This window comes from Narcine bancroftii, chromosome 5, assembly GCF_036971445.1.
Source record: "Narcine bancroftii isolate sNarBan1 chromosome 5, sNarBan1.hap1, whole genome shotgun sequence".
NCBI lineage: Eukaryota > Metazoa > Chordata > Chondrichthyes > Torpediniformes > Narcinidae > Narcine > Narcine bancroftii.
In genome coordinates this window covers 232237068-232263014 of record NC_091473.1, presented here as the reverse complement: position 1 = coordinate 232263014, position 25947 = coordinate 232237068, and the positions used below count along the sequence as shown (strand labels likewise).

At 38.9% G+C, this 25947-nt stretch overlaps 1 protein-coding gene across 7 annotated transcripts in view; it reads left to right on the top strand.

Moving 5' to 3' along the window:
- LOC138765026 (neuron navigator 1-like) overlaps window positions 1–25947 on the top strand; it is a 674255-nt gene that overhangs the window by 261361 nt on the left and 386947 nt on the right. For all 7 annotated transcript variants that reach the window (XM_069941668.1, XM_069941670.1, XM_069941669.1 and 4 more), the window contains 2 exons: window positions 1964–2066; window positions 15350–15736. In XM_069941668.1, the coding sequence (XP_069797769.1) occupies window positions 1964–2066; window positions 15350–15736 (490 nt within the window). The remainder of the gene's footprint in view (window positions 1–1963; window positions 2067–15349; window positions 15737–25947) is intronic.

Here is a 25947-nt window from a genome sequence, read left to right as displayed (position 1 = left end):
CTAATGAGGTAATTTATCAGCCTGATAAGAATTCTGTCCTTTTTTTTGGCCAAACAGCTTCTTTCTTGGTACTGGGTTTAGATTTTCTTTTTTTTTAATAATAAAATAATATATCAATGCAATATAATGTGCTTGATTAAAATATGGGATACCTTGGATGAAATAATATGATTTAAGTATAATGTATCTTTTTGAATTTTAACACATATCCAAGTGTACTCTGGATTTTTGGATGTGAAATTTCAATGTTAATAAAAATATTGAAAAAGGAAAAAAAAAAGAGAAAATCGATGCACAAAATGCACTTTGGCTCTGTTCAGTTCAGCATTAATTATTCTTAAAATCAAATTAGTGAATTTGTGGTCATTATGATGGCTTGGAGGGAGGTAGAAAATATTGATTAATGCAGGAATCAAGGATGGGTTAATTTTTAACAATGTATTAAAGAAGTACTTATATTTCGCTTAGATATTGGTAACTTCAGTGTGCTTAATAGATGCCCATGGGTCGCATATCACCATCATCTAGTTAAGCATAAAAGTAGAAATGCAAAAAAAAACATATGCTTGTATTCATTTATAGACAAGGTTGCCAAATACTCACAATTATCCACTGTTACATCTAGGAGACCATTTTACACTTAATATTCTTTAAACACATAAATAACATTGACAAATTGCATTTACTTTGAACCTGTCTTTTAATTTGACACAGTAATGGAGAATATTGATTGCCTCGGTGGTCTGTTACTCATGATCTGTGTATGGAATGCATAATCTCAGAAATAGTAGATAAAACTAGAGGTAAATGCATTGATGATGTATTACCCAAACTAATTGATGAAAGTAAATAGAAAGCATTATCCTCTTCATGGGCAATTGTGGTTAAGACTCTAAATTGAATTCCACCCATCACTTTTTTAGATTAAAAATTGCACCAAATATTATTGGTGTTATTACGGGATCGGGAGCTGAGTTGCCAGTAGAGTGACAAATCAGTACCTCAGAGCTATATATTCCTTATGTTTAGTATATCTTGACATGTAAAGTCCTTATACATTTTGAACAAAATGAAACAGCGGTCTATTCGTGATATTTTGCGTTTAAACTTGTAGCACATTATTTAATTATTGTCATGTGTGCAAAAGCTATTTTTTTTTATTTCCACCATTGATTCTCAACATTTGATTGCCCTGTATATATCGCACAATCTCCTCAAGGGATCACGTTGGCAGTGGGCTCTAACATAACTGCTTGCAGCACTACAGTGGGGGATGGATTTAAGTGGGGTGAGGTGATGTCAGTTTTTCTTCCCTTGAGCTTCACGCAGTGTCCCAGACTGGTAACTGCCCAGATTTATTCAGCTGACACAACTGAATTGATGTGGCAGGCAGCCTTTGGCTTCATGCTTTCTAACCATCTGGCTCAGGGTGAAGACCCAAGGTCCTTTGGCTACAAGCCTGACACTTCATTCCCACATTTACAATGTATTTCTTCATGTGAGCTTTAAAATACAGAACTGTAACCATGTATTCATGAGCAAACCTTAATTTTATGAACAATGAATAAAGGAAACACTTGCAATCTATTTTGATTTTTTTTGAAAGGATCAACTGGGATTCACCAATTTGAATCAAATCTTGAATCAAAAGTGACAACAATAGCTGTATTCATTCAAAACTGTATTTGCTTTTGATATCATTTAATTCAAGTCAATTTAGCCTTGTCTTTAATTCTAACAAGTTTTATTTTCTCTCTCAAGGATTCAGGGAAAAAAAAATGATTGATTGATCTATTTGTGATCAATTTTTGAAAGGTACTATTGATTTCTTGGATAACAGCTTTATAAAATTGCACTTGAAGATAATTAAATATACATTAACAACTGTAGAATAATATACAAATATAACATTGAAATGAATCAAATAATGTAATCATTTAATGCGTATTCTTTTGATTCAAAGACCCTGAGACGCAGAGAAAAAGGACTGTTCAAAATATTGTTGATCTTCGTCAGAACTTGGAAGACACCATGTCAAGCTTGAGGGGATCACAGATAACCCATAGGTATGGCATAACTTTACATTTGTTTAAATGAGTGTCTTTTGGTCATCTGAGCAAACAAAAATTGTGTGAGCATGTGTACGCTTTTAGATTTATTTATTATTGTCATGTATATAGAGATATAGTTAAAGGCTTCCTTTTACATGCTCTTCGAAGGCCAGCAAATCGTCCCCTTGCTCCCATGCCACTTTGAAAAGGAACAGAAATAAACGTAAAATTTCTTCAGAGATTGAGAGAATCTTGTCACTTCCCCCACTGTCAGGTCCCTTTGTGTAGCTTTCCCTATTTTTAACATTCTTACCAAAGTAGAAAAAAAAGAGTTAAATTGGTCTTCTATTACCAGATGGTTCAAGCTAGGTATTTGCCAGAACCACCATGGGCTGACACCATGTTCATTGAGACACTTCAATCACAGCTCCTATCCTTTAACAATTCTACCAAGGAAGCAAGAAAGCAGCCATTTGTTTGATGATAGATTCATCGACCAAATTTTTTTTTTTCTGCTTGATGAGGACCACATCATAGTTGTATTTGCTGTTCATCCTTGTATCATGTCAAGATTGGCATCGATCACAATAAAACATGATTTACTTGACCTGATTCTGTTGAAGAAGGAATTTGTAAACATTCCTCATTTCTCACTTAACTTTGTGAGCATGGACAATCATTAAGTCATGAGCAAACTGAGTGATTTTAGTGTCCCACTATTTACCATCTGCTGCCAAATTCATATAACATCACATCTCTTTCTTTTCTCTTAATCTACATATTGAATGTTTTTAGCCATTGGTGTGTTGATGTTATAATAAATGGATAACCACGTAAGAGATTTTCTGTCTTCGACTGACATTGATTTGGTCTGTGCAGGGATAATCAGTGTCTGGCCTGTTGATCAAGGGAACTTGCCTTCTGTGAAGCTTTTAGTGTAATCTGCCCGTGTTCATGTCATTGACAAGTAACTTTCTAACATAAAACAAACAGCAAATATTTTAAAAGGAGAAAACAATATGTGAAATATTTCAAAACCTTTATGCACCTCGCCTGCCCCCAGGTTCCCCCCACCTCCCCTCCAAATGGCTCAGAAAGTCATCAAATTATTAGCCAAGCTTGGAAAAGTTTGAGATTTGATTCCATTTTTGTTTGAGTTAAGCAAATGCTATCAGCCTCAGTATCTCTGGATGAGGGTGGGGGGAGATGCTGATTGATGGAATTTTTCCTTCTTTTTGCCAAGACACCCTGACAACACTCATAAATGAATAATCGAACTAGAGCTGTTGAAATACAGCAGCTTCAGAATTGCAAAAACTCAATTCATATATGAACATAGAGCATTGTAGCACAGAAACAGGCCTTTTGGCCATTCTAATCTGTGCCAAACTATTATTCTGTCTTGTCCCACTGACATGCTCCTATACTATATTCAACCATACCCCTCCCAACTATGTACCTGTCCAAATTTTTCTTAAATGTCAAAACTGAGTCACCAATTCAGCTGTCAGCTCTTTCCACATTTCCACCACCCTACTTGAAGACGCCCCCCCCCCGAGGATTTCCATAAACACTTTCCTTTTACGTATTCCTCTGATTTTACACCACAATTTTCTGCACTAAATTTCATCTGCCATTTTACAGCCCCTTTTTTTTTTGTTTATAGCTGGTCCAGATTCTTCTGCAAGCTTTGAAAGCCTTCCTCACAGTCCAGTCCATCTCCATTCATTGTGTCATCTACATATTTACTGATCCAATTTACCACATTATCATTGATGTAGATAACAAACAACAATGGATCCAGTATCAATCTTTGAGGTAAACCACTAGTCACAGTTGAGCAAAAATCCACTACCACTCTCTGGCTTCTCCCATAAAGCCAACGTTGAATTCAAGCTACTACCTCACCATGAATACTGAGCAACTGAACCTTCCTGACTAACTCCATATAACCATATAACCATTTACGGAGCGGAAACAGGCCATGTTGGCCTTTCGAGTCCGCAGCGGTTCACTGATTTTGTGCGCCCTCTTCAGGCATTGGTCCCGGTAGATCTTCATTCAATAACGATGGGCATGTGTGAACTTTGAGGTAGGCTCACGAGCTTGGGACCAGCACAGCCTCAGAACTTTGGTGGGCGCTGCCCGAGGCTCGAGAACTGGAGTCACTTCTCGGGGGGAGTGGGGTGTTGACCAACGTCTAATTGCTGGGAGATGAGGGTGGGGTGGGAGTGTATGACATCCACTTGTACGTTCCAAAATGGTAAGGCACACTAGAGTCCATGAAGACAACCTCCACATCTTTTCCATCATCAATTTTCTTGGTATCCCTCCTTGAAAAGCTTTAAAAGATTTAAAACAAGGTTACATGGACAAAGCCGTGTTGGCTATTCCAAATCAGTCCCTGACATCCACTTGTACGTTCCGATATGGTAAGACACACTAGAGTCCATGTAGACAACCTCCACATCTTTTCCATCATCAACTTTCTTGGTATCCCTCCTTGAAAAGCTTTAAAAGATTTAAAACAAGGTTACATGGACAAAGCCGTGTTGGCTATTCCAAATCAGTCCCTGACATCCACTTGTACGTTCCGATATGGTAAGACACACTAGAGTCCATGTAGACAACCTCCACATCTTTTCCATCATCAACTTTCTTGGTAACCCTCCTTGAAAAGCTTTAAAAGATTTAAAACAAGGTTACATGGACAAAGCCATGTTGGCTATTCCAGATCAGTCCCTGTCTATCCAAATACTTGTATCTGACCTCTTAGAACACCTTCTACTCACTTACATACTACTGATGTAAAGCTCACTGGCCTATAATTTCCTGGATTATTTTTAGAGCCTTTTTTAAAAATGCTGCCCTCCAATCCTCGGCCACCTCACCCAAATGTATAAACATTAAATATATCTGCTAGGGCTGCTGCAAATTTCACATTAACCTTCCTGAAGGTCTGAGGGAATAACTTGTCTGGCCCTGACAAAATTAAAAAAAGGGCAGAATTGCTGTAATGGCAAGGCTGCTGGTGCAAACATGAAGAAAGTGGAGAGCAGAGACACAGCACTACACCGCGAGGTCCTACCACCCAGTCCTACTGCCGTTGGCTCTGTAAAGACTTTAAATGTCCTGTTAAATGAGCCAACAGTGTTCTCTTTAAAATCCTGCGAACGCTGGGTCTGTACCCAAGGTGGTGGTGACCATGCAGCACCGTGGCCACAAAGGGTTGTAGACTCCAGAAGAGCAGCAGACTGGCACAGGGCACCAAGAGCGGGAAGAACACTCCCCTTTGAGAAGGTGGAGATGACCCTAAGGATGGTGACCATGGTGGTGGACAGGCAAGGGGCTCTGCAGTTGAAGGTCATAAGCAGTGAGATGTTGGTGACTTATGAGCGAAAAACGCACTCATGTTCTGGGTTGCTGCCAACTTGAGGTGAAAGAACTCACACCAGGCTGTAGGATGCTGGGGACTGTCTCATGAGAACCAGGTATCTGAGCCGGGATTGGAGAAGTTGCTGATGGCAAGAATGGCACCAGAAGGGCCCTGGGTCCTGAAGGCTTCCTCATCACGTCAGAGGTTTAAATCTGGGCTCAGGTTGCAGATGGTTTGAATTAAACTGGAGTCTTGTACAGCAGCAGAGGCGATGGGATTCCTGGAGGAGAATGCACGGACACTGGGTTTCTCTGAGTGTCTCCCTTGCTTCTTTCTCTCTGACTGTAAAGAGTCCCGGGCAGTGCTAATGTTGAATCCTTGCCTGGTAGGCTAATGCCAGTTTTGTGTAATATTATATTTTTGTTTTTATTACATGACAATAAATAGTATCAGATCTGATCCTGGGGTATTATCCACTCTTATTTGCCTTGTGGTAGCAAGTACATTCTCTTTATTAATCTGTACAGGTTCCATGACCTCTCTGCTTGTTTGCCTCACTTCCATACCTTTTTTATGAGTCTCCTGAGTAAATACATTGAAGATCTCTCTAATCTCTTTTGGCTCCATGCATAGACAACGACGACTGATTTTCAAGAGGACCAAGTTTGTCCCTTACTATCCTTTTGCTCTTCGGAATTTCCCTCATCTTGTCTGCCAAATCAACCTTGTGTCTCTTTTAGTCCTATTGTTTATTTCTTAAGATTTTTCTTGCATTTTTATACTCCTCAAGGACCTCCTTTACTCCTTGTTGACTTATCTGCTATACGCCTTCTTAACCAGACTCCCAATATCTCTCAAAAATCAAGGTACCTTGTGCATACAAATTCTGTACTCTCAAAATTTCACCTTTGAAGGCTTCCCATTTGCCAGATTAAAAACTGTCCCAATCCATGCTTTCTATATCATTTTTCATTTCCTTAATCCAATTTGGAATCTCAACCCGAGGACCAGACCTATCCTTATCCATAATTATCTCAAAGCAAATAGCATTATGATCACTGCACCCAAAGTGCTTCCCGACATACACAATCCAGGACCTGTCCTGTCTTGTTCACTATTGGGAGGAACAATCTATGATAGCAATGTTTGTAGGGTTAATATGGCTTTCTTATAGGTCACATTCATCTATTCTATTTGTTGAGAAGACAGATTTATTTCAGTTGATTTTGCCACTTGGATTTCAAATTTTTCACAAAATGACTATTAAATATTTGCAACATCATTAATCGATTCCAGGAAATTTATAATGCATTATATTTTGGCTATACAATCAAATGAGGCATAGCAAAAAACATAAATCCAACATAATTGACAATTAGAAATAGTTGTGTTATGTTTAAAATTGTGCTGCTTAATATATAATTTTGTGGAATTATTTTATCTACTGGTTTCAATGTTAAGCTGAAAATAAATGGGCTAATAATCTAGAAGTTTGATCTTCAGGGATGCTCAGCCATCCATAATTTTCTAAGTGCAGTCTATTGAAATAATTAATACATAATTGTACTGGTCATTAAATATAATATGGTTAAGGAAACAACTTGGGCTTTTTTCTCAGTCATGACACTAATTAAGATTTCATCTTGTGTTATAAGGAATGTGTTGAATTGACTTTATCCAAAAAAATGCCCCAAGCCCTTTGCCTGGGATTATAAATATGCATATCTGCTTCTTGAGGCAAGTAAGGTTGCCAGAAGTAGCAAGTCATTGAGTGCAACATGAGGATCCAGCTTCAGTGGTTCAAGCTAGGGATGCATTAGATGAATGTACTGGTCCTCTTTTTATGGACAGGAATTGTTACAGCTTCATGGACCTGCAGTGAGAATGGGTATAGGGCTCACCATCTCAAATCCATGGATTGGCATTTTGAGCTGATCCTAATCTTCCCAACATGATAGACATTCCAGGTGATTTTAGCCACTATCAAGGTTTGACTTCAATCATTCTTGCACAACAATTTAGCAAACAATGAGATTGCAGTAATTTATATACTAAAACCCCTGGTATCCGGCACCTATGGGGCTTGATAGATGCCAGCTAAGTGAATTTTCCACTTCCTTGAGATTACGTGCTGTGTGATTGATGAATGAATGAAGAGGTGCTCCAATTTTAAAATTAATTTTTTTTTTATATAGAACATGGAACATTACAGAACAAAAGTTTGGCCCTCGCGGTTGTGCCAATCCATATATTCCTTACAAAAAAAAAGTACTAAATCCTACCTGCCCAAAACCCTCTATTTTTCTTTCATCCATGTGTCTAAGAGTTTCTTAAATGCCCCTAATGTTTCAGCCTCCCCCACCTTCCCTGGCAAGGCATTCCAAGCACCCATAATTCTCTGTATAAAATCTTACCTCTGATGTCTCCCCTGACCTTCCCTCCCTTCACTTTGTACATATGTCCTCTGGTGTTCACTGTTCCTGCCCTGGGAAAACAGGCACTGGCTGTCCACCTTGTCTCTGCCTCTCAGAATCTTGTAGACCTCTATTAAATCTCCTCTCATCCTTCTTCACTCCAAAGAGAAAAGTCCCAGCTCTGCTAACCATGCCTCTTAAGATTTATTTTCCAATCCAGGTAAATCTCCTCTCTATAGCTTCCACATCGTTCCTATAATGAGGTGGCGAAGACTGAAGACAATTCTCTAAATGTGGCAGAAATTCAAAGTTGTATTCCCTTGGAAAAAAACTACATATAGTTTGATAAATAAATTTGGCATCCATATACTCAAATATTAGGTTTAAATTTGTAATTATGTGTTTCCTGTGTCTCTGGACCTGCAAAAATCTCCTCTAAATTGTATTAAACATGTGTGTCAGATGGCATCCCTCTGGGCAATCCTGAAAGTTTTTTTTTCTTTTACATAACTACATTTTATATTAATTATTTTGAGGGTGGTGGGTTTGGGGAGGGGGGAGGTTTTGGTGGAGGTGGGGGGGAAATATATACCATCATGTATGTACTTTCCAACTTGTTTTCTTTTTGTAATTTGTATTATATTATTCTTTGACTTCTACACGTATGGAGAACATTTTAACTAAAATATTTTTAAAAAATACTCTAAATGTGGTCTCACCAGAGATTTGTAGAGTTGCAACATGACCTCTCTTGAAGTTAATCCCCCTGCTAATGAAGCCCAACATCCCATAGACCTTAACTGTCCTATCAACCTGCATGGCAACCTTGAGAGATGTATGGATTTGGACCCCATCCTCCCTCTGTTCCTCCTTACTCTTAAATAACCAACCATTAACCTTGTACTCAGCCTTCTGGTTTGACCTTCCGAATTGCATCACCTCACACTTATCTGGATTGAAGTCCATCTGCCACTTTTCTGCCCAACCTTGCATCCTGACACAAGCTTCAGTACCATCCACAACTCCTCCAACCTTTGTGTCATCTCCAAACCTACTGACCCATCATTCCACCTCTTCATCTTGGTCATTTATAAAAAAATTACAAAAGGGCAGGGGCTCCAGAACAGATCCCTGTGGAACTTCACTAGACACTGACCTCCAAGCAGAATACTTTCCATCCACTACTATTCTCTTGCAAGCCAATTTTTTCCATGCAGCCAAGTTTCCAAAGATCCCATGCCTCATGACTCTGAATGAGTCTCTCATGGGGTCTTTGTTAATTGCCTTACTAAAATGCATATAAACCACATTTACTGCCCTCCTCTCATCAATTTCTTTTATGGATATGTTTACCTATTTCCTACATTTTTTTTTGCTGGTTGCTTGAATTCTGGATAATAGGGGTTTTACCTTATATGAGTAGTATTTTTCTGGTAGCCTTACAGTTTTGCTGGCTAACTTGAGTATTTGAAGCAGCCCACAGTGGAAGAGCAAAGTGTTGATACAATGACCATGCTGTATTAGGCCCAAGAAATTCTGCATTCCCACTGACAAGCTCATTCAGGAGGAGCTAGTGATGGCAGGTGGAATCACTGTAGGGAGCCACTGGAGAGCCACAGCTGAGGCTCTCAGCAAGTTGAGTGAGTGGGGTATGTTGCCGACTCTGACTGTTCAGTGGATCTGTAGCCGCTTTGACATAGAACCAGAAAATACTGGGAGCAGTTCATGCAACATCTGAGGAAAGAGGCAGAAATCGTTATTTCAGGTCCATTAACATTTGTCAGATTTCCAACATCTGCATTGATTTTTCTTTACTGCAAGCACTTTAGACAGGTTTGCCACGCACAAAGTTGGTAGTTTTACCACATCACTTCTAATTACGATAACCTCTTTGCTTGACCACTCATTTGTTGGATCATGTTGATCATTCTAATATCTTGAAAGTATAATCTTAAAATATTATAACTTGTTTGGCATTGTCACTTGATTTCCATTCTTTACCACATTTTTTCCAGTTCTCTTCTCTGCATCAGGTCCCCAACCTTTCACATTAAAACAAAAATCAAAATTTGCTTCAATCCTTAGTTGATAGTTCCTTTGAAATGAGGATAATGTTTTTGTGTTCCATTTATTATAAATTAAATTATGTAAAAAATATAACATGGTAACAGGCCCTTCTGACCCACAAGCCCATGCCGCCCAATTCCTCCCAAGTAACCTACACCCTCCCCTTCTCCTTACTGTATGTTTGAAAGGTGGGAGGAAATGGGGACACCCAGAAGGACCTACACAGGCATGGTGAGAACGTATAAACTCATTACAGGTTACAAAACATTTTAAATAAAAATAAGAAAATGAAAATTCTGATATTGAAGATAAATGTAAACAGGTCGATCCACAAATATGGATAAAAGAACTCAAAATAATGAAAAATTCCACTTGTGTTGGTGAAAATTTGGTACTATCCAAACAAATATGTTTTAGAAATTCTTCAATGGATGTTTTCCACCAGTGTTGTATGAGGCAGGAAATTTGGTGCTGAAAGTTTTCGTACAATAGGTCATTCACATGCAACCTCACCTGAAAAGCTGCTGAGGAATGAATGGTGACAAACAGGTTGTAGCTCAGAATGGAGATTTGATTGGCTGAGAAGATCAGGCGGATAGGAGGCTGAATTGTTTTGAGCAAGTGTTGAAAAGATGGATAAAGGTAGAAGGGGCTGGAAAAGGAGCATGGGAATGGGGAGAGAGATTACTGTGGGTTGGAGAGAGCTAGGTTGGTGGTGACGATGATTATGTGAAGATCATTATGCAGTCTGGTCTTGACAGATGGTTTATGATCATATTGCTGAGCAATAGTTCAGTGAGGATATTGGCGAGATTAAAAAATATTAGGTGTGCTGGAGAAAAGATTGTTGAGCAAAAAAAAAGCAGCCGAGGGAACAATGAGGACATTGGCATGGAGTGGAGTCTGATTGGGAAGCGGAAAACAAGAAGATAAAGTTTGGCATCTTCATTGTCTCCAGAGCAGCCCAAGTGAGGGTGCTTAACACTTGGTCTTAACTCTGTGGTTAAAACTTGTTGCCATGAGCAAGGCAACCATCCATCGTGGTTAAATATCACCTGGGTGATGTCTGTCCTATGATGTATGTTGGTTGCTGTCACTGTGATTACCAAGATCCTGATATAGACATTGTCCTGGATCATAGGTCCAGAACGTATAACATTGAAAGCATGAAGTCATGCATGACAGTTGGGAGAGGTTTCTGGTTGTAAATTTTACGATACAACACAACAATTTGAAATCATTTGGTGGCACTGTGAACTTTCTTTACTCTTTGATGACTAAAACGTACCTGGAGTGATGCGTTCTCTTTTGGTTTCATTCCCATAAAAGGGATATTCTTGCTAAGGAGGAAACACAAGATAGGTTCTCTTGGGCTTGTGAGTTGTGCAATGAAATTCAAGCAGAATTTTGTAACATATAAAAAAAGAGCAAAGTTAAGGTTGATAGCTGAGAGAAAGCCAGATGCTCTCAACAAATGCAGTAATTGTTGGATGGAGCTTGCAATGTGAGCATTCCGTGGTCAAGAAGTAAGACATGCTGCACAGAGTTTTTGTGGTCATTCTAAATGCCAAACTATTCGAATGATTTTTTTTTTGATGACTAATGGCATGTTAATTGTTCAGTCTGCTGTTTTGTATTTCATGACCAACTGTCTCTATTTTGGAAAGAGGAGCTCAGCAGATCATTAGAAATACTTTTAAGGGTCTGAGCAAGTCAAACCTCTGTATAATACATGAGCTGGCTCTTTGTCTGCTGACAAACATTTAGTCCAGTTGCTTGGTTAATTCTGCGGAATTTCAGTTTGTTCCTGGATTCTTCCTTCAGGCAATTTTGAAGGACATTGCTGTAATGTCTTAATTGGACGGGGCCCATCATTCAATGTCCACAGGCATTTGCAATATTTGCAGCCTTTTGCTATCAGGTGACAGGCATTGGACTGCCTTTGAATGCCTCCTGTCAATCGAGCTCTCTGCTGCATGTGTGCATTCATCATTGTCCAAGTGGTATGTTCCTGTCCTTGTTTTGACGGACTACTGGTAATTCAGGTAATTTAGATTTTTTTTTAGAATTTGAAATACAGCATGGTAACAAGCCATTTTGGCCCACAACTCTATGCTGCCCAATTTACACCCAATTAATCTACACCCTTGGTACATTTTGAAGTGTGGGAGGAAACCGGAGCCTTCAGGGAAAACCCACGCACACATGGGGAGAACGCACAATCTCCTTACAGACGGTGCGGGATTTGAACCGCCAGTCCTGATCGCTGGTGCTGTAAAAGGTCTTGCGCTAACTGCTATGCCAACCACGTTCTCCCTAATGTTTCACTGTTCTACTGAACTGAATCATATGATGAGCAGGACTTCTGGAGTTGTTCATCAGCTTGCAAATCCTTTTCATATGCCTGCACTTGGCTGGCTCAGATAATCTTTCTGAGAACCCCACAAATGTTTTGGTTCCTTCAAGATTTACTTCTACATTTGAATTTTAGTTTTGATAAGAAGCTGTTTTGTATTTCCCTTGAGCCACAGAAAGAGACGGTAAACCTAGTGAGGCCTGAAACTCTTCTGACATCAGCCTCCATTCTGTTGACTCAACGCAAGTTGTTATTTTGTATATACAAGACTGACCTTACACGCACACATAAGGCATTTAAATCATGATGTCTTTGGAGTTATAATAGGTCAATTAGAGTCAAAATTGGATGATGCGGGAAGAACACAATGTCTGGGTAGTGCAGAGGTAGTCTACTTCCACCAAGATGAGATTTCATTATCAGTGAGACTGGGGTTAGGAGTCTGTCAGCTTTCAAGGTTAATTAGAGTGAAACTGACCATATACATTACAAAGGCCTTGTGCTGTGATGGTCCATCCCTTACTGTGAGTGTGGTTGATGAAGGAATTATATCAGGGGCACAAGAGTGAGTCAAGGGAAAGTAGTCATCTTGTATCATTATTAGTCATGGGGATATAGATAACAATTATTAGTCAATTTCTGCAGAATGAGGGGTGATCAGACTTATTGTTTGCCATTGTATAATATACAGTACAGACCTCACTTAGTAGTGAAGCTTGAAGGGGTGGTCAAGCAGATGAAAGTGGTTCCGAGGCACCAAGTGGGTGCTCTGTTCATTTGAAGGTTATAAATGTCCTTCTTCATTCATGGAGTACCTGCAAAGGAAAAGATAAAAGGTAAAGGTTTCAGTATTGTCATGTAATACTGCCTTTATAATGTTACAAACATGAAATTCTTTAACTTTTGTCTACCGTAAGGCAGAGAGTCGCCACTTTGTCCAGCGCCCCTCGCAGAAAACTGCAACACTTGGGTGTTCCTAGATGGTCTCCCCTCCAAGTACTGACCATTCCTGTGCCTGCATCAGGCATATTTAGACTATTAGATGCAAGCTTTCATTAGTGTAACTACTGCATAAATTTGATGAGTTGAACTTCACATCTCACCTTTAGGGAAAAGAGAATAGGAAATTCATTTTTTCAAGGTGATAGATGTTGATTGATTAGACGGATCACTAAGGAACAGGCTAGTGAATATGGAAGGACAATGAAAGCAAATGCGGTATACCTGATAGTGTATGAAGTGGTTGATGTTTAAAGGATTTAAGGACACTGCTTCAGTGAGAGATGGGACAGGATGTAGGGGAGTGTTTTGTTTACCAGCTGACCTCCCTGTTTCCTGCTATAATTTTTTACATTACTGTATGTTTTCTGGGAATGATCGATCATAGAATCCCAGAACAATGTGTTTGTTCTGAGTTCTCTTTCAGAGCTCAAAAAGTGCTATTGTAAGTGATGTCATCAAGCAGAGTTCCAATGTAGAAATTGTCAGGTTTGCAGCAAGAACTTGGAAGTGGAAGTGTACAGCATTAGAGTATTTAATGATTGAATTGGAAATAATCATAAACACCATTTTCTCCAGGTCAATTTCCAATTGCTTAGTTTTTTTAAACAAAAAGATCTAATTTGTAGATCCTATTCTTAAGTGTTGTAATTACTCCAAGGGCTTAGAATTCACTTCCATAGTAATTTTCTCCAGTTTTTGTTTCTTTGGATTTACTCCAATATGAGCAATTCAATTATGATTGGTTTTTAAACAATTCACTTTTAAAATAGTGCTGATCGATGGTATTAAGGAAACTGTAAGTGTTGTCGAAATGGTTATTTTGATCCCATTAATGCAATAAATTAAAAGGCTTATTTTCAGGAATTAAGGTGGGAAATTACGAAGCACACAAGTGGCTTGAATTATGATTAATTGTAAAAATAAAATAATTGAAGCAAAAACAAATCTGATTGCCACTAATGACACAGAATACATGCAATCACCACTCAAATTTGATGCTGGAATGTTCATATAGGCATCTATTATCATATCCACCATCTTTTAATGTTAACTAGAAAATATTTGTGTCATGCTATTTGAATGAACAGTTCACAAAGTTACACATTTTTAAAATAATGATCTTTTCTGTAAGCAAGACAAATTACAATTTGATTTTCTTACAATTTATGGAAAAAATGGCAAGCTTCCTCCAGGAAATCTGTCCTTCAATGCATTCTTAATTTTATGTTAGGAAGATGAAAGGTTTTCCATATATAGGGAGTGGTCAAGAACTTAAAATTCCTGGGTGTGAATGTCTCCGAGGATCTGTCCTGGAGCCTTCGTGTTGATGCAATAACAAAGAAGGCTCACCAGCGGATATTCTTTGTGAGGTGCCTGAGAGGATTTGGTATGTCACCGAAGACTCTCGTAAACTTCGACAGGTGTACTGTGGAGAGCATTCTGCCTGGTTGCCTGCTATGGAGGCACCAAGTCTCAGGACAAGAATAAACTGCAGAGGGTTGTTAATTCGGCCTGTGACACCAGTCTTCACCCCATCGAGGACATCTGGATGAGGAGGTGTCTTAAAATAGCAGCCTCATTCCTCAAAGACCCGCACCACCCAGGCCATGCCCATTTCACGTTTTTACCATCGGGAAAAGGGACAGGAGCCTAAAGATGAGCACCCAACAGAACAAGCTTCTTCCCCAATGCCATCAGATTTCTGAATAATCAATGAACCAAAGACACTGCCTTACTTTTCGTGAATTTTTTTAAATATAGTAATATTGTAAGATGGTTATAATATGTATGTTTGCTCTATGCTGGTGCCACAAAACATTGAATTTCATGACTTGTTCACGACAATAAATTCTGATACCACTCGACACCCGAGAGAGGCAATGAATAACTCATGAATTATTGACACTTGGTTTGTAAAAGTTGCCTTGTGTGGTCAGATTGTTCTCTTTTCTTCACAGGTTGGTCATTCTCTATTTTGTCATATCAGATAGCCCAGGCTAATAACTGTATCAGCTTCTGTTGGCTGTTAGTGTTTCTGAGCATTACATTGACATTCGTTTGTCAACTGTTGCTATCATTGCAGTGCTTTAGATGCAGCGTTTGAGAGTGACCTAGCGACTGAAGTGAATGCCAGAGGTCGAGGCACAAGTTCATCGAACCGATCTTCACCTTTATCTTGGCGCTATGGCCAAGCAAGTCCGCGTCTCCAGGCAGGAGATGCACCTTCTGTCGGCAGTGGATGTCAGCCTGGAGGGAATTCTGGCTGGTTTGTCCGTGGAGACTCCTCTCATTACTCGCACACCATGCCCATGCGGAGTTCCAGCAAATCATGTAACATCTCTCGCTTAGACTTGGACACTCTGGATACTGACGATATAGACTTGAAGTCTGTCAGTGCTGACATGTCTGGTTATCTGAGTGACAGTGACTTGTTGGGGAAGACGATGAATGATGATGACATCACAACTGGGTAAGTTGGAACATTTTCTTGCAGCTTCTCCACTTTAATGTTGTTTTTCAAGGTATTCAGTGAATGCCTACCACATGTTAAAATTATACTGATTGCTAATTTGTTTGAAAGTGATGTGCACATCAATTGGGTTCGAATTTTAGAAGGCATACTTAAGTTGCTTAGTGTTTAGCAGTGATGGGGTGATTGCATAAAAGCAATCAAAATGCCATGGATGTTGGAACTACTCAGCAAGCCAGGCCGTGTTTAAATCAGATGAAGGCTTCACAGGATCCTGCAGAGGCAGTGTCGTTGAGAATGTTGCCATTTTCTATGTCTAAAGTAAGTAAACTACGACCAAGAATTTCAATGGCTTCTCAATTCCTAGCACGTGGCAACAGAGAGTTGATCTTTTTGTCCCAGACTGGCATGTGATTCTATCTGCCTCTGGGTTAATTGATGTCATTCTTCATAACTCGGATCTCCACTTTCTGGTGTAAATCACGCGCGTGAACCTGAAACAAAAATCACTTCCGGGGTTTATGTGAAGATGCTCGATCTCTTCACACTCCATGGAGCAACTCAGAGGGGCAGACACCTAATGATGAACATCCCACTGCTACGTTGGGAGGTAAATGTACCGGGATGTGGAATTAAAGCTGACCACAACCATCATTTAGTGGTGATTGACTTTATTTTCTTAATTTGTTCAGATTAGTTCGATTAAATAGTAACTTTTTTATTATTTTCTTCTGTCTGAAATCACTGTGCTGAGTCCTTAATTCAAATGCTCTTAATACCCTGTGGTCCCATCATTGGCAACAAAAATTTTTTGGCAATGTTATAGTGAAGTTATTGAGCTAGTTACCAGAAATGTAAACTTGGAAGCTAGAAGATGCAGATCTAACTCATTGATTATATCCAAATTTTATTTGCTGATCTGGCCCTAATTATGAAACTGTGAAGTAAAACATGAAAATCTGCAGACACCATAAAAACACACCAAGTTTGTGGAAAGCCTCCCCACACCCCCTCCCTTCCCCTTTCTAGTTCTCTTCTCTCCCTTCACCTAACCATCCCTCCTCCCCTCGATCTCTGCTGTTTCCTCCCCCCCCTTCCATTCTCCACCTATCACCTCTTGCTTTGTGACCAATGACCTATGACCTCCTGCCTTGTTACCACCCCTTCCCTCCCCCCAACCCCACTCTTTTGTTTGGATGCCTACCGATATTTTCCCATAACTTGATGAAGGATTCAAGCCCCAAATGTCAGTGATGTATTTTTACCTGGACACTGTTGAGTTCCTCCAGCTTTGTGTTTTTTTTAAAACTATCAGATTGTCGTAACTTCCACCTGGGTCCCTAATACCCCCTCGAGGAAGAAAATTCACCTCTTTATCCTTTCGGGTCTTTTGCAATGACAGACCTAACTGCATGTCTAGTTCAGGAGCAAATTGGGGAAGGAGGATGAATGCTGACATTAACAGTGAGGTTCACATAGTGTGAGCAAATAAATGATACAAAGAGTTTTTCCTTCCTTCATTTTTGTCATGCTAGGCCTTAGAATACTGTCTATCAACTTGTCTTTGTTTTTCACTAGTCAGTGCTTCCCGACTGCCAACCAATCCAGATCAGTTCTGCTTCTATTTACTTATATCAAACAATTTCAGCTTTTGAAATAAATAACATAATCAGTTTCCCTCCAACATTAGAAGGCTCTTTGTCTATCTAAGCAATTGAAACACACAAAAATGGTGTCCACATTTGAATGAGAAGCCAATGGATGAATATTTCAGAACGTTGATCTGTTTCCATGTGCTCAGAGTTGCTTATGGAGGATCTCCATCGAGAATAGAGGGCCCAAATGACGGCATGGTCTTGAACACTGTAACAAATGATGAGGGGGGTGGGGGTGGGGGGGTAGAGTCCTGTAGAGCGCGTCAAAAGAATCAAAGGCTTGTTGATCCAAACCAAGGATTTTATTAACTAGAAGACTGGAGCGTATCATATGTAGGTTGACCAGTCCAGAATGACCTGGTCTGGCTAGGAGCAATCCTTTGAGACCTTTAAGTAGGTGTGACTACACTCTCAGCCAATCACAGTCATCCTACACTACCATCTGTATGTTTACACATTGGTGATGGAATCTGTACTTTCACAAGTCCATACTAAGAACCAAGGACTCTTGGATCTCTCAGGTTCTTTAACCTAATTCCAGCGCAATCATCGCAAGACACAGCTCTGCCACTTGACCGCAAGCAGCTAATGCAACATTTTAGCGACGTGAAGAAAAGAAAAATAATTCCCAAATGTTGCAAGTTTATATGAGAACATGAATTATTACCTATGATAGATTTGACTTATTTATCTCTTCCTGCGGATCGTATGATTGCTTTTCTTACACTAATGGCTAGAAGATCTATACTATTGAATTGGAAAGAGGTTAATCCTCCCACTGTTTTCCAATGGTTTACCCAAACTATACTATGTTTAAATTTAGAGAAAATTAGAAACTCTGTCTATGAATCCCCTTCTAAGTTTGAGTTAACCTGGCGACCATTTATTCAATATTTTCATTTGTGGTGAGTTGATCTGGCTCTGTTTTCTTTCTATGATTATGTATGATAATTGGGCTGTAAGATGAGATCGGAGTGATCGGCGTGGTTTAGCTATATCTGTAGGTGTTTTTTAGAGTTTTTTTAAAGTTTTTTTTAATTCAGATTTGTTTTTTCTTCTTTTTTGGGTTTTTTTTTCTCTTTTTTCATATATTGTTATTAATTATATCTTTTTTTTTAGAGATAGTTCACACCCTAAACTGATCAAAATTTTTTTTTATGATATATTTTTATTCTATAATATTATTGTTTAATATCTCTGTATTAATTCATTACTTACTATGTATTTTTTATATCTCTTTGAACTGTATGTGTTTATAAATTATAATAATAATAAAAAGATTGAAAAGAAGAAGAGAACATGAATTGTACTTAAGTGATATGATGCATGATTTAAATAACCGCTAATCTTTCAGTTCCCTGCAGACGACTTGTTCTTTTGGTTCCAAAGAATCCAGTAAAATTTATATACTATTATGCCATCATTGTTTACTAAATTAACAAGTAGCTCTTTTTTATTGCTTGTATATGGACTCAGTCCCCCTAGTTGGCTTGACTTGTTTTAATATTTTGTTATCCTCCCATGAATAATTTGTGTCGATCTACAAACACTTAACTGGAAGAGGCAAAAATTGTTTCTAAACATTGGCTGCAGACAGTTGTTAAAATCGAAGTAGATCAGTGTTGGCAGCTTGAGTATATCGAGTAATTGAATCTTAAGCTCTTACCATCTTCTCCTCCCCATGTAATAGCCCTCTCCATTCCCCCGCTGAGCCAGATGTTCCTAAATCACAGGGGGAGGCAAGCAGCTTTAAAGAAAGGCAGCTGCAAGAAGATTTATGGGAGTGGCACAAGTTGATTTAGCCTCATGTTTTGTTCTTTCCTCCTTCCCCATGGGCAGTCTTTTAGTTCAACTCAGCACAACCTACATGGTAGAATCTGGGCAGATCTCAAGGGAGCGATCTTGAAAGGTTCCTCTGTGACGTATGTCTGCAGTGCAGTCATAATGTGCATCAAAAGGCTGCTTTAAATAAAACACAGAATTAACCTTAATTTAGAAAATAGAGTTTCATGTAATTTAAACGTACTGCATTATACCAACAATGCTTAGCAAAATAACATTAAAAATGCTGCTTAGTAATCTCACAGTAAATATTCCTAATAAAACTGGTTTTCAGTGCTGACGTGTGATTTCTTGAAGGGATGGTAGGTGTACTGAAGAAACTATTTCAGTGGATTATTTTGAAAGGTGAAATGGAATGATTTCAGCGTGGTAATTGCACACAGAGAACAACTCTAATTATCTGAAATTGGATTATCCAAAATCCTGTTATCAGAAATTCTTTTTGGACCTGGAAGTGACTTCTTTTCTGCTCCAATTTTTTTTTCCCCAACAGAAACCCTAATTTTTCCAATCAAAAACCCTCATTTATGCAAAAAAAAGTTGACGCCGAAATGATGTCATTTCGCCTCCGAAAAAATTTCGGATAAATGACGATATCCGAAACAATCAGAAATCCTCAATTATCCAAAATTGTTTTCAGAGGTTGAAAAAAGTTTTGGAAAAACGTATGAGTAGAATTTTGAGCTTTTGGTGTTGGATTCATCTTATTGTGTTCACATTTTTTTGATGAGAATTAAACATTATTTCATGTGTTTAAAAAAAAAAGCCTTAAGCCTTCCCTTGTTATTTAAACATTATGACAACTCTTGTGTGGTTGTTACTGGGCTGTTTTTAAAAAAATGACCAGTTATCCAAAAATATTTTTATCCAAAATAGGTCTGGTCCCGACCATTTTGGATAATTGGAGTTGTACTGTATATTAACAAGTAAACAGTAGAATCTCTTAAAAAGGGATATATGGGATTTTTTCTTATTCATTCAAGCAATGTGTGCTTCATGGGGTGACTCCATATTTAATTGTTCATGCCTTTGAGAACATGGTGGTGAATGCATCTTGAATCACAGCAGGTCTCTGAGGAGTAGGTGTAACCACAATGCTGTAATGGTGGAATTTTTGGACTTTGATCCAGTGTTGATGAAGGAGTGGTGATAATTTCTAAGTCAGGATGGAGTGTGGCTGAGAGGACGATTTACTGGTGGTGCTGTCCCTGTGCCAAAGTTTCCCTTGTCTGAGGTGGTGGAGGTCATGGACTTTTGAAGGTGTTGTTTAAGGAATTTGCTGAATTGCTACAATTCCACCTCCGGATGGTGCAAACTGCTGCTACTGTGCATTGGTACTTGAGTGAGTGAAGGATTGTGGATGGGGTTCCATCTAAAATTTGGATTAGGTATTGCGGTTTAGTTTTTGAATTATTCTTTCAATAATTTTAATTGAATGGACATTTATTTCTTCTTTATCAATATTGTGTCAATGTACAATGCAGATTATGTCCCTGATTTACTCAGGGAAATGTTCACCTTGGAAGTTCCTACCTATATTTACATAAGACCAGAGGGAAGGAACCAGGTAGGGGTGGGGGTCGGGAAATGGAAGGAGAAAGGGAGAAGGGTTTGGGCAAGAGGGTTATAATGGCGGCGGACCAATCTGGACCTCTGAGACAAGGGTGAGAGTCAGCAGCTTGAAGCTGTACCATTCTGATGTCAGCAATGATTAATTTAAAAGTGAATGGGAATCCTTTGGCTGAATCTTTCTTCAAATGACTTCCATTCATTAACAAGTTCAGGTCCAAAATGAATCAAGTATGACACAAATATCTCCTTGCCTTGGCAATTGTTTGTAGAGTGCATCGAAAGAACCAAAGACTTGTTGATCCAAACCAAGGCTTTTATTAACTAAAAGACTGGAGCATATCACAAGTAGGTTGACCAGTCCAGAATGACCTGGTCTGGCTAGGAGCAATCCTTTAAGACCTGCCAGTAGGTGTGGCTACGCTCTCAGCCAATCACAGTCATCCTACACTACCATCTGAACATATGTACATATACACATTGGTGATAGAATTTGTACTACAACACCGTTCCCATTAAAAAGTTGGCATTTAACAATTAGATGAAAAAAGTTTTTTCAACTTTGAAGTTAGATTGGATGATTTTTGAGTTAGTCACTGAAGGGTAGAAATCATTCACTACCCGAGAGCCTAATAGTAAGTTGGAGATGCACTTTTTGGCTGCAGGCATGTATTTGGAAATTTAGAATTAGCATTTTCAGGGACCAATGCCCAATTCTTTGTTCAACATATCTTGTATAAATACGTGTTCTCGTACCAGTAAAATGTGTGGAATCTTATTGATAATATTCACACCCATAATTTAATTTATGCTCAAAGTTAAACCTAATTTAAACATGCTGGTCTCTTTTCTCAATGTAGCTTCATGTTGGAAATATTAATTTACCTTTAAAGAGTATTGCAAAGGCAGATCATTATAAATTAGAATACTGCCTGGTTGAGTTAAAATATATTGCACACGAGATTCAACTAATGACTTGATCAACGACACTAAATTTTGGTTTATGCACGATTATTCTAAAATCACAATACCAATAAACTAAAGATTGACAGTTTCTATCTGGTCATGGCAGAAATGGGATTCAAAACTTTGTGTGGTTGATTGAGAAGCACTCACCATTTCTACTCAATCGTTTGCAATGTGAATGATCCATTTCTAAAAATTATGATTTATTTTGTGAAATGAAGTTACAAGTGTATGTATTTTAATAGGTGAATGATTCAGAACATCTGGCTGAGAGTTCTTTACCAGAAGAAATATTGCTTATGCACATAACTTTGCAGCAGTTAAGGAATTCCACTATAGATTTCCAATTGTTTACACCACTCCGTGAAAACAGACTTGCATTCGTATGAAAAGAGATCTGGAAATGTTGGTGCAAACATGACGCCAAAGTTCAAAGTTCTGATTTATTTTTCAGAGTACATACATGATATTACATACAACCCTGAGATTCTTTTTTTTTTTCCCTGCAGGCCAGGCAGGCAGATTTTCAAATCAATTTTGCAAAAAAAATACTCTACTCAAGAAAAGATATATATCTACAAAAGAGAAAAACTTAAAGAAAGAAAGAATGCAAACTACTGACTGTTCAACGCAGAACATAAATATCCAATAATATTTAACAATGATATGAAGATGAGGTATTCCGTGAATTTCCTGGGGTTGTGACCATAAATGAGAAATTGGGTTTTTTTTTGCTATACTTCTGCAGTGATTGTAATTTTCAGCTTTGGTTGAATCTTGGGGTCAATTCCACCTGATGAAATAATAACCATGGTGCATTGGTATTGGTTATATTCAACAGTCATATGATAATCCAACTTAAAGAGAGTGCTTTATGATTGCAACACACAAGGAGTAAGCAGAAAAAAATGTACTCCAATTGTAATTAGAAGGTGCAAATGTTGGATTGTTTCACCACATATTTCCATGGTAGTACATTTCTAGCTGATGGTCTTTGATGAAATAATGGCTTACTAGAAATTTTGATTTAGCAAAGGTCTTTCATGTTCTTCAATGTGCACTTTTTCTTCAAAGGGAGAACGCTGGCTGTGCTGGACTGGCTAGACTTGAAAACTCAAACCAAAGCTTAATGGCCGCTGTTCCTTCGTGATGTTGGGACTGAAGGGGTGTAGCAGCAGAGTGTAAAATTTGTGGCAATTCCCCATTACTAATATTGGATTCAGGTTCAGATTTATGTCAGAGTACATACATGACATCTCATACAACCCCGAGATTCTTTTCCGTGTGGAGGAGGCAGAATTACCAGTTACTGACAGTGCCAAAAAATGGCTTAACGTACACATGGAAACAAATAAAACATGTAAACCAACTGACTGTGCAATACAGAGAAAAAAACATCAATAAAGTGCAAAAACAAGAGTCCTAAAATGAGTCCCTGATTGAGTTTGTTGAAGAGTCTGATGGTGGAGGGGTAGCAGCTGTTCCTGAACCTGGTGGTGCGTGTCTTGTGGCACCTATACCTCTTTCATGATGGTAGCAGCAAGAACAGAGCATGTGCTGGGTGGTGTGGATCCTTGATGATTGCTGCTGCTCTCTGACGGCAGCATTCCCTGTTGATTTTCTTGGTGGTGGGGAGGGCTTTACTCCTGATGTCCTGGCCTGTCTCCATTACCTTCTGCAGGGCTTTTTGCTCAGGGGTATTGATGTCCCCATACCAGACTGTCAGCACACTTTCTACCACACATCTGTCAAAATTTACCAGGGTTTCCGATGTCATGCCAAACCTTCATAAACTGCTGAGGAAGTAGAGGTGCTGACGTGCTTTCTTCATGATCCCAGTTGACTATTGGGTCTAGGAAAGATCCTCTGAAATAGTGACTCCCAAGAACTTACATTTTCTCACCCACTCGACCTTTGATCCCCCAATGATCATTGGGTTGTACAGTTCTGGTTTTCCCTTCCTGAATTCAACAATCAACTCCAATGTGTGCGAGGTTATTGTCAGAGCAAATGGAGGAGCAGTTCATCCATTATAATGAGGGAGCAAAACCTAAGGTATTACGTTATTTGAATTAGTAGAATTAAAAATATATATTTCTTATTTAATAAGAAACATTTAAGGTTTTCAACAATTTGAACACTCACTTGGCTGCTTATGCTTTCATGGGTAGGCCTTGTCTGGCCTTGTTCACATGACAGCATTCAAGCATGAAGTCACTGGATCTTTCGACTGGATATATTTATGGTAGTATAGAGATAAAGTGGGTGGTACAGTTAGCCACGTAGTTAATGCAATGCTATTAAAGCACCACTGACCTGAGTTAAAATCTGACACTGCCTATAAGGAGTTTGTACGTTCTCCCCATGTCTTCATGGGTTTTTTTCCGGGGGTTGATGTTCCCTTCACCTTTCAGACTCCTATGGGGTTGTAGGTTGATTGGTGTATTTGGGGGGCATTGGCTCATGGGCCTGTTAACATGCTGTACATCCAAATTTAAATTATGAACTGCAATGGCAGAAAGGGAGAGAAAAAATTCTGATTTATGCATGAATTGTACTATAGAGAGACCAGTTGGGAAAATGTTGTGGTCTGATCTGTTTAAATTGATGCTAAAATACTTTTTTGTTTCATAACCTTTAAAGTGCAGCAAATTAAATATCTAAAGCTGAAAAGCAAGCTGCTGGTGGGAGGAAAGTGGAGGACCCGGAGGAAACCAACGCAGACACAGGGAGAACATACAAACTCATTACAGACAGCGCAGGATCCGAACCTGCGTCGCTGGTGCTGTAATAGTGATGGGCTAACCGTGTGGCTCTAATGTGGTCGTTTACTGGTTTGTGGCAGTTTGCTTGGCTTGAAGCTGTGCCACTTTATAAGCTAGTCACTCGAAAACAAATAAAGCAATATGTATTGTGGAATTAGATGCAAAATAGATTTCGATTCCAAATGTGGTTAATATCAGAATGCTACCACATCTTGTAACACAGAATCAATATAAACGATAAAGATCTCTGCAAAATACAGACAAGCACTGCTTTGTATGAGCTCCCTTTTCTGAAATAGGAAATTAAGCCAGTGTGGTGGTGGCATCGTTGGTATGCCACAGTGATTGTTTGAAAAGATGGAGTCCTTAATCAGTACTATCGAATTAGCTGATCTTGGAGTTTTTTTTATCATAGGGTACTAAAGGAAGTGGCTTGCAGTACAATGATGACTTTTAATGGCTACAGAAAAGTTCAATGGGCTCAGTTAAAGACCTCTTTGAATTTGTCAGATGACGCGTCGCTGATAGCCAAAAAAAAACTGAATACTCACTGGGTATCCCAGGACAATAAGAGTTGTGTGTGGATGTAATGAAAGTAATTGCAGCCCTTAAATTAAGCAAGTTGGTCATAATTGCTGAATGAGTGAATAGTACATTGTTATTTCTTCCAGACTATCAGTGCTATTCACTAGTTGAGAGAAATGTTTACGAGTGAGCAGGTCAGTTTGTGCAGCGAAACAATACTGATCAGGTTTGTTCTGTTATACAACGTTGTTACAGTGGGACCTTTGTTTTGGGCAGTTAGTAAAACACCCACAGTCCAGCATGCAGCTTGGATTGTGACTGATCAGCAGATTTTCTATATTTTGGATGTTACTCCTGTTAATATGCAAACACGCCTTTATTTCTTTTCAGTGAAAAGTGCGGCACAGTTGGCGTAGCGGTTAAGGCAACACCTTTACAGTGCCAGTGATCAGGACCGGGGCTCTAATCCCCCGTTGTCTGTAAAAGGTTTATACATTCTCCCAGTATCTGTGTGGGGTTTGCCCGGGGGCTTCAGTTTCCACCCACTGTTCGAAACGCACTGGGGTTAATTGAGTGTAAATTGGCTAGCACTGACTCGTGGGCCAAAATGGCCTGTTACCATGATGTATGTCCAAATTTAAATATCAAACAAAAGATTAAAACATTTTAAATTTGAATAAATTAAAATTTATTTTTTTAAAAAAAGGATCTGCTGAGGTTGTAGGGAGTGGTACACACGTGTATGCAAGTTAGCCCATAGTCGAGACCCTGGCATCAGATGCACTCAAGATTCCCATTCTGGTCACATCCTTGTCTTGCACTCTGAACCCTGGTTTATGTCCTGGATTCATAAGTGAGCCAGATGAGACCATCAGGATTTCAGAATAAT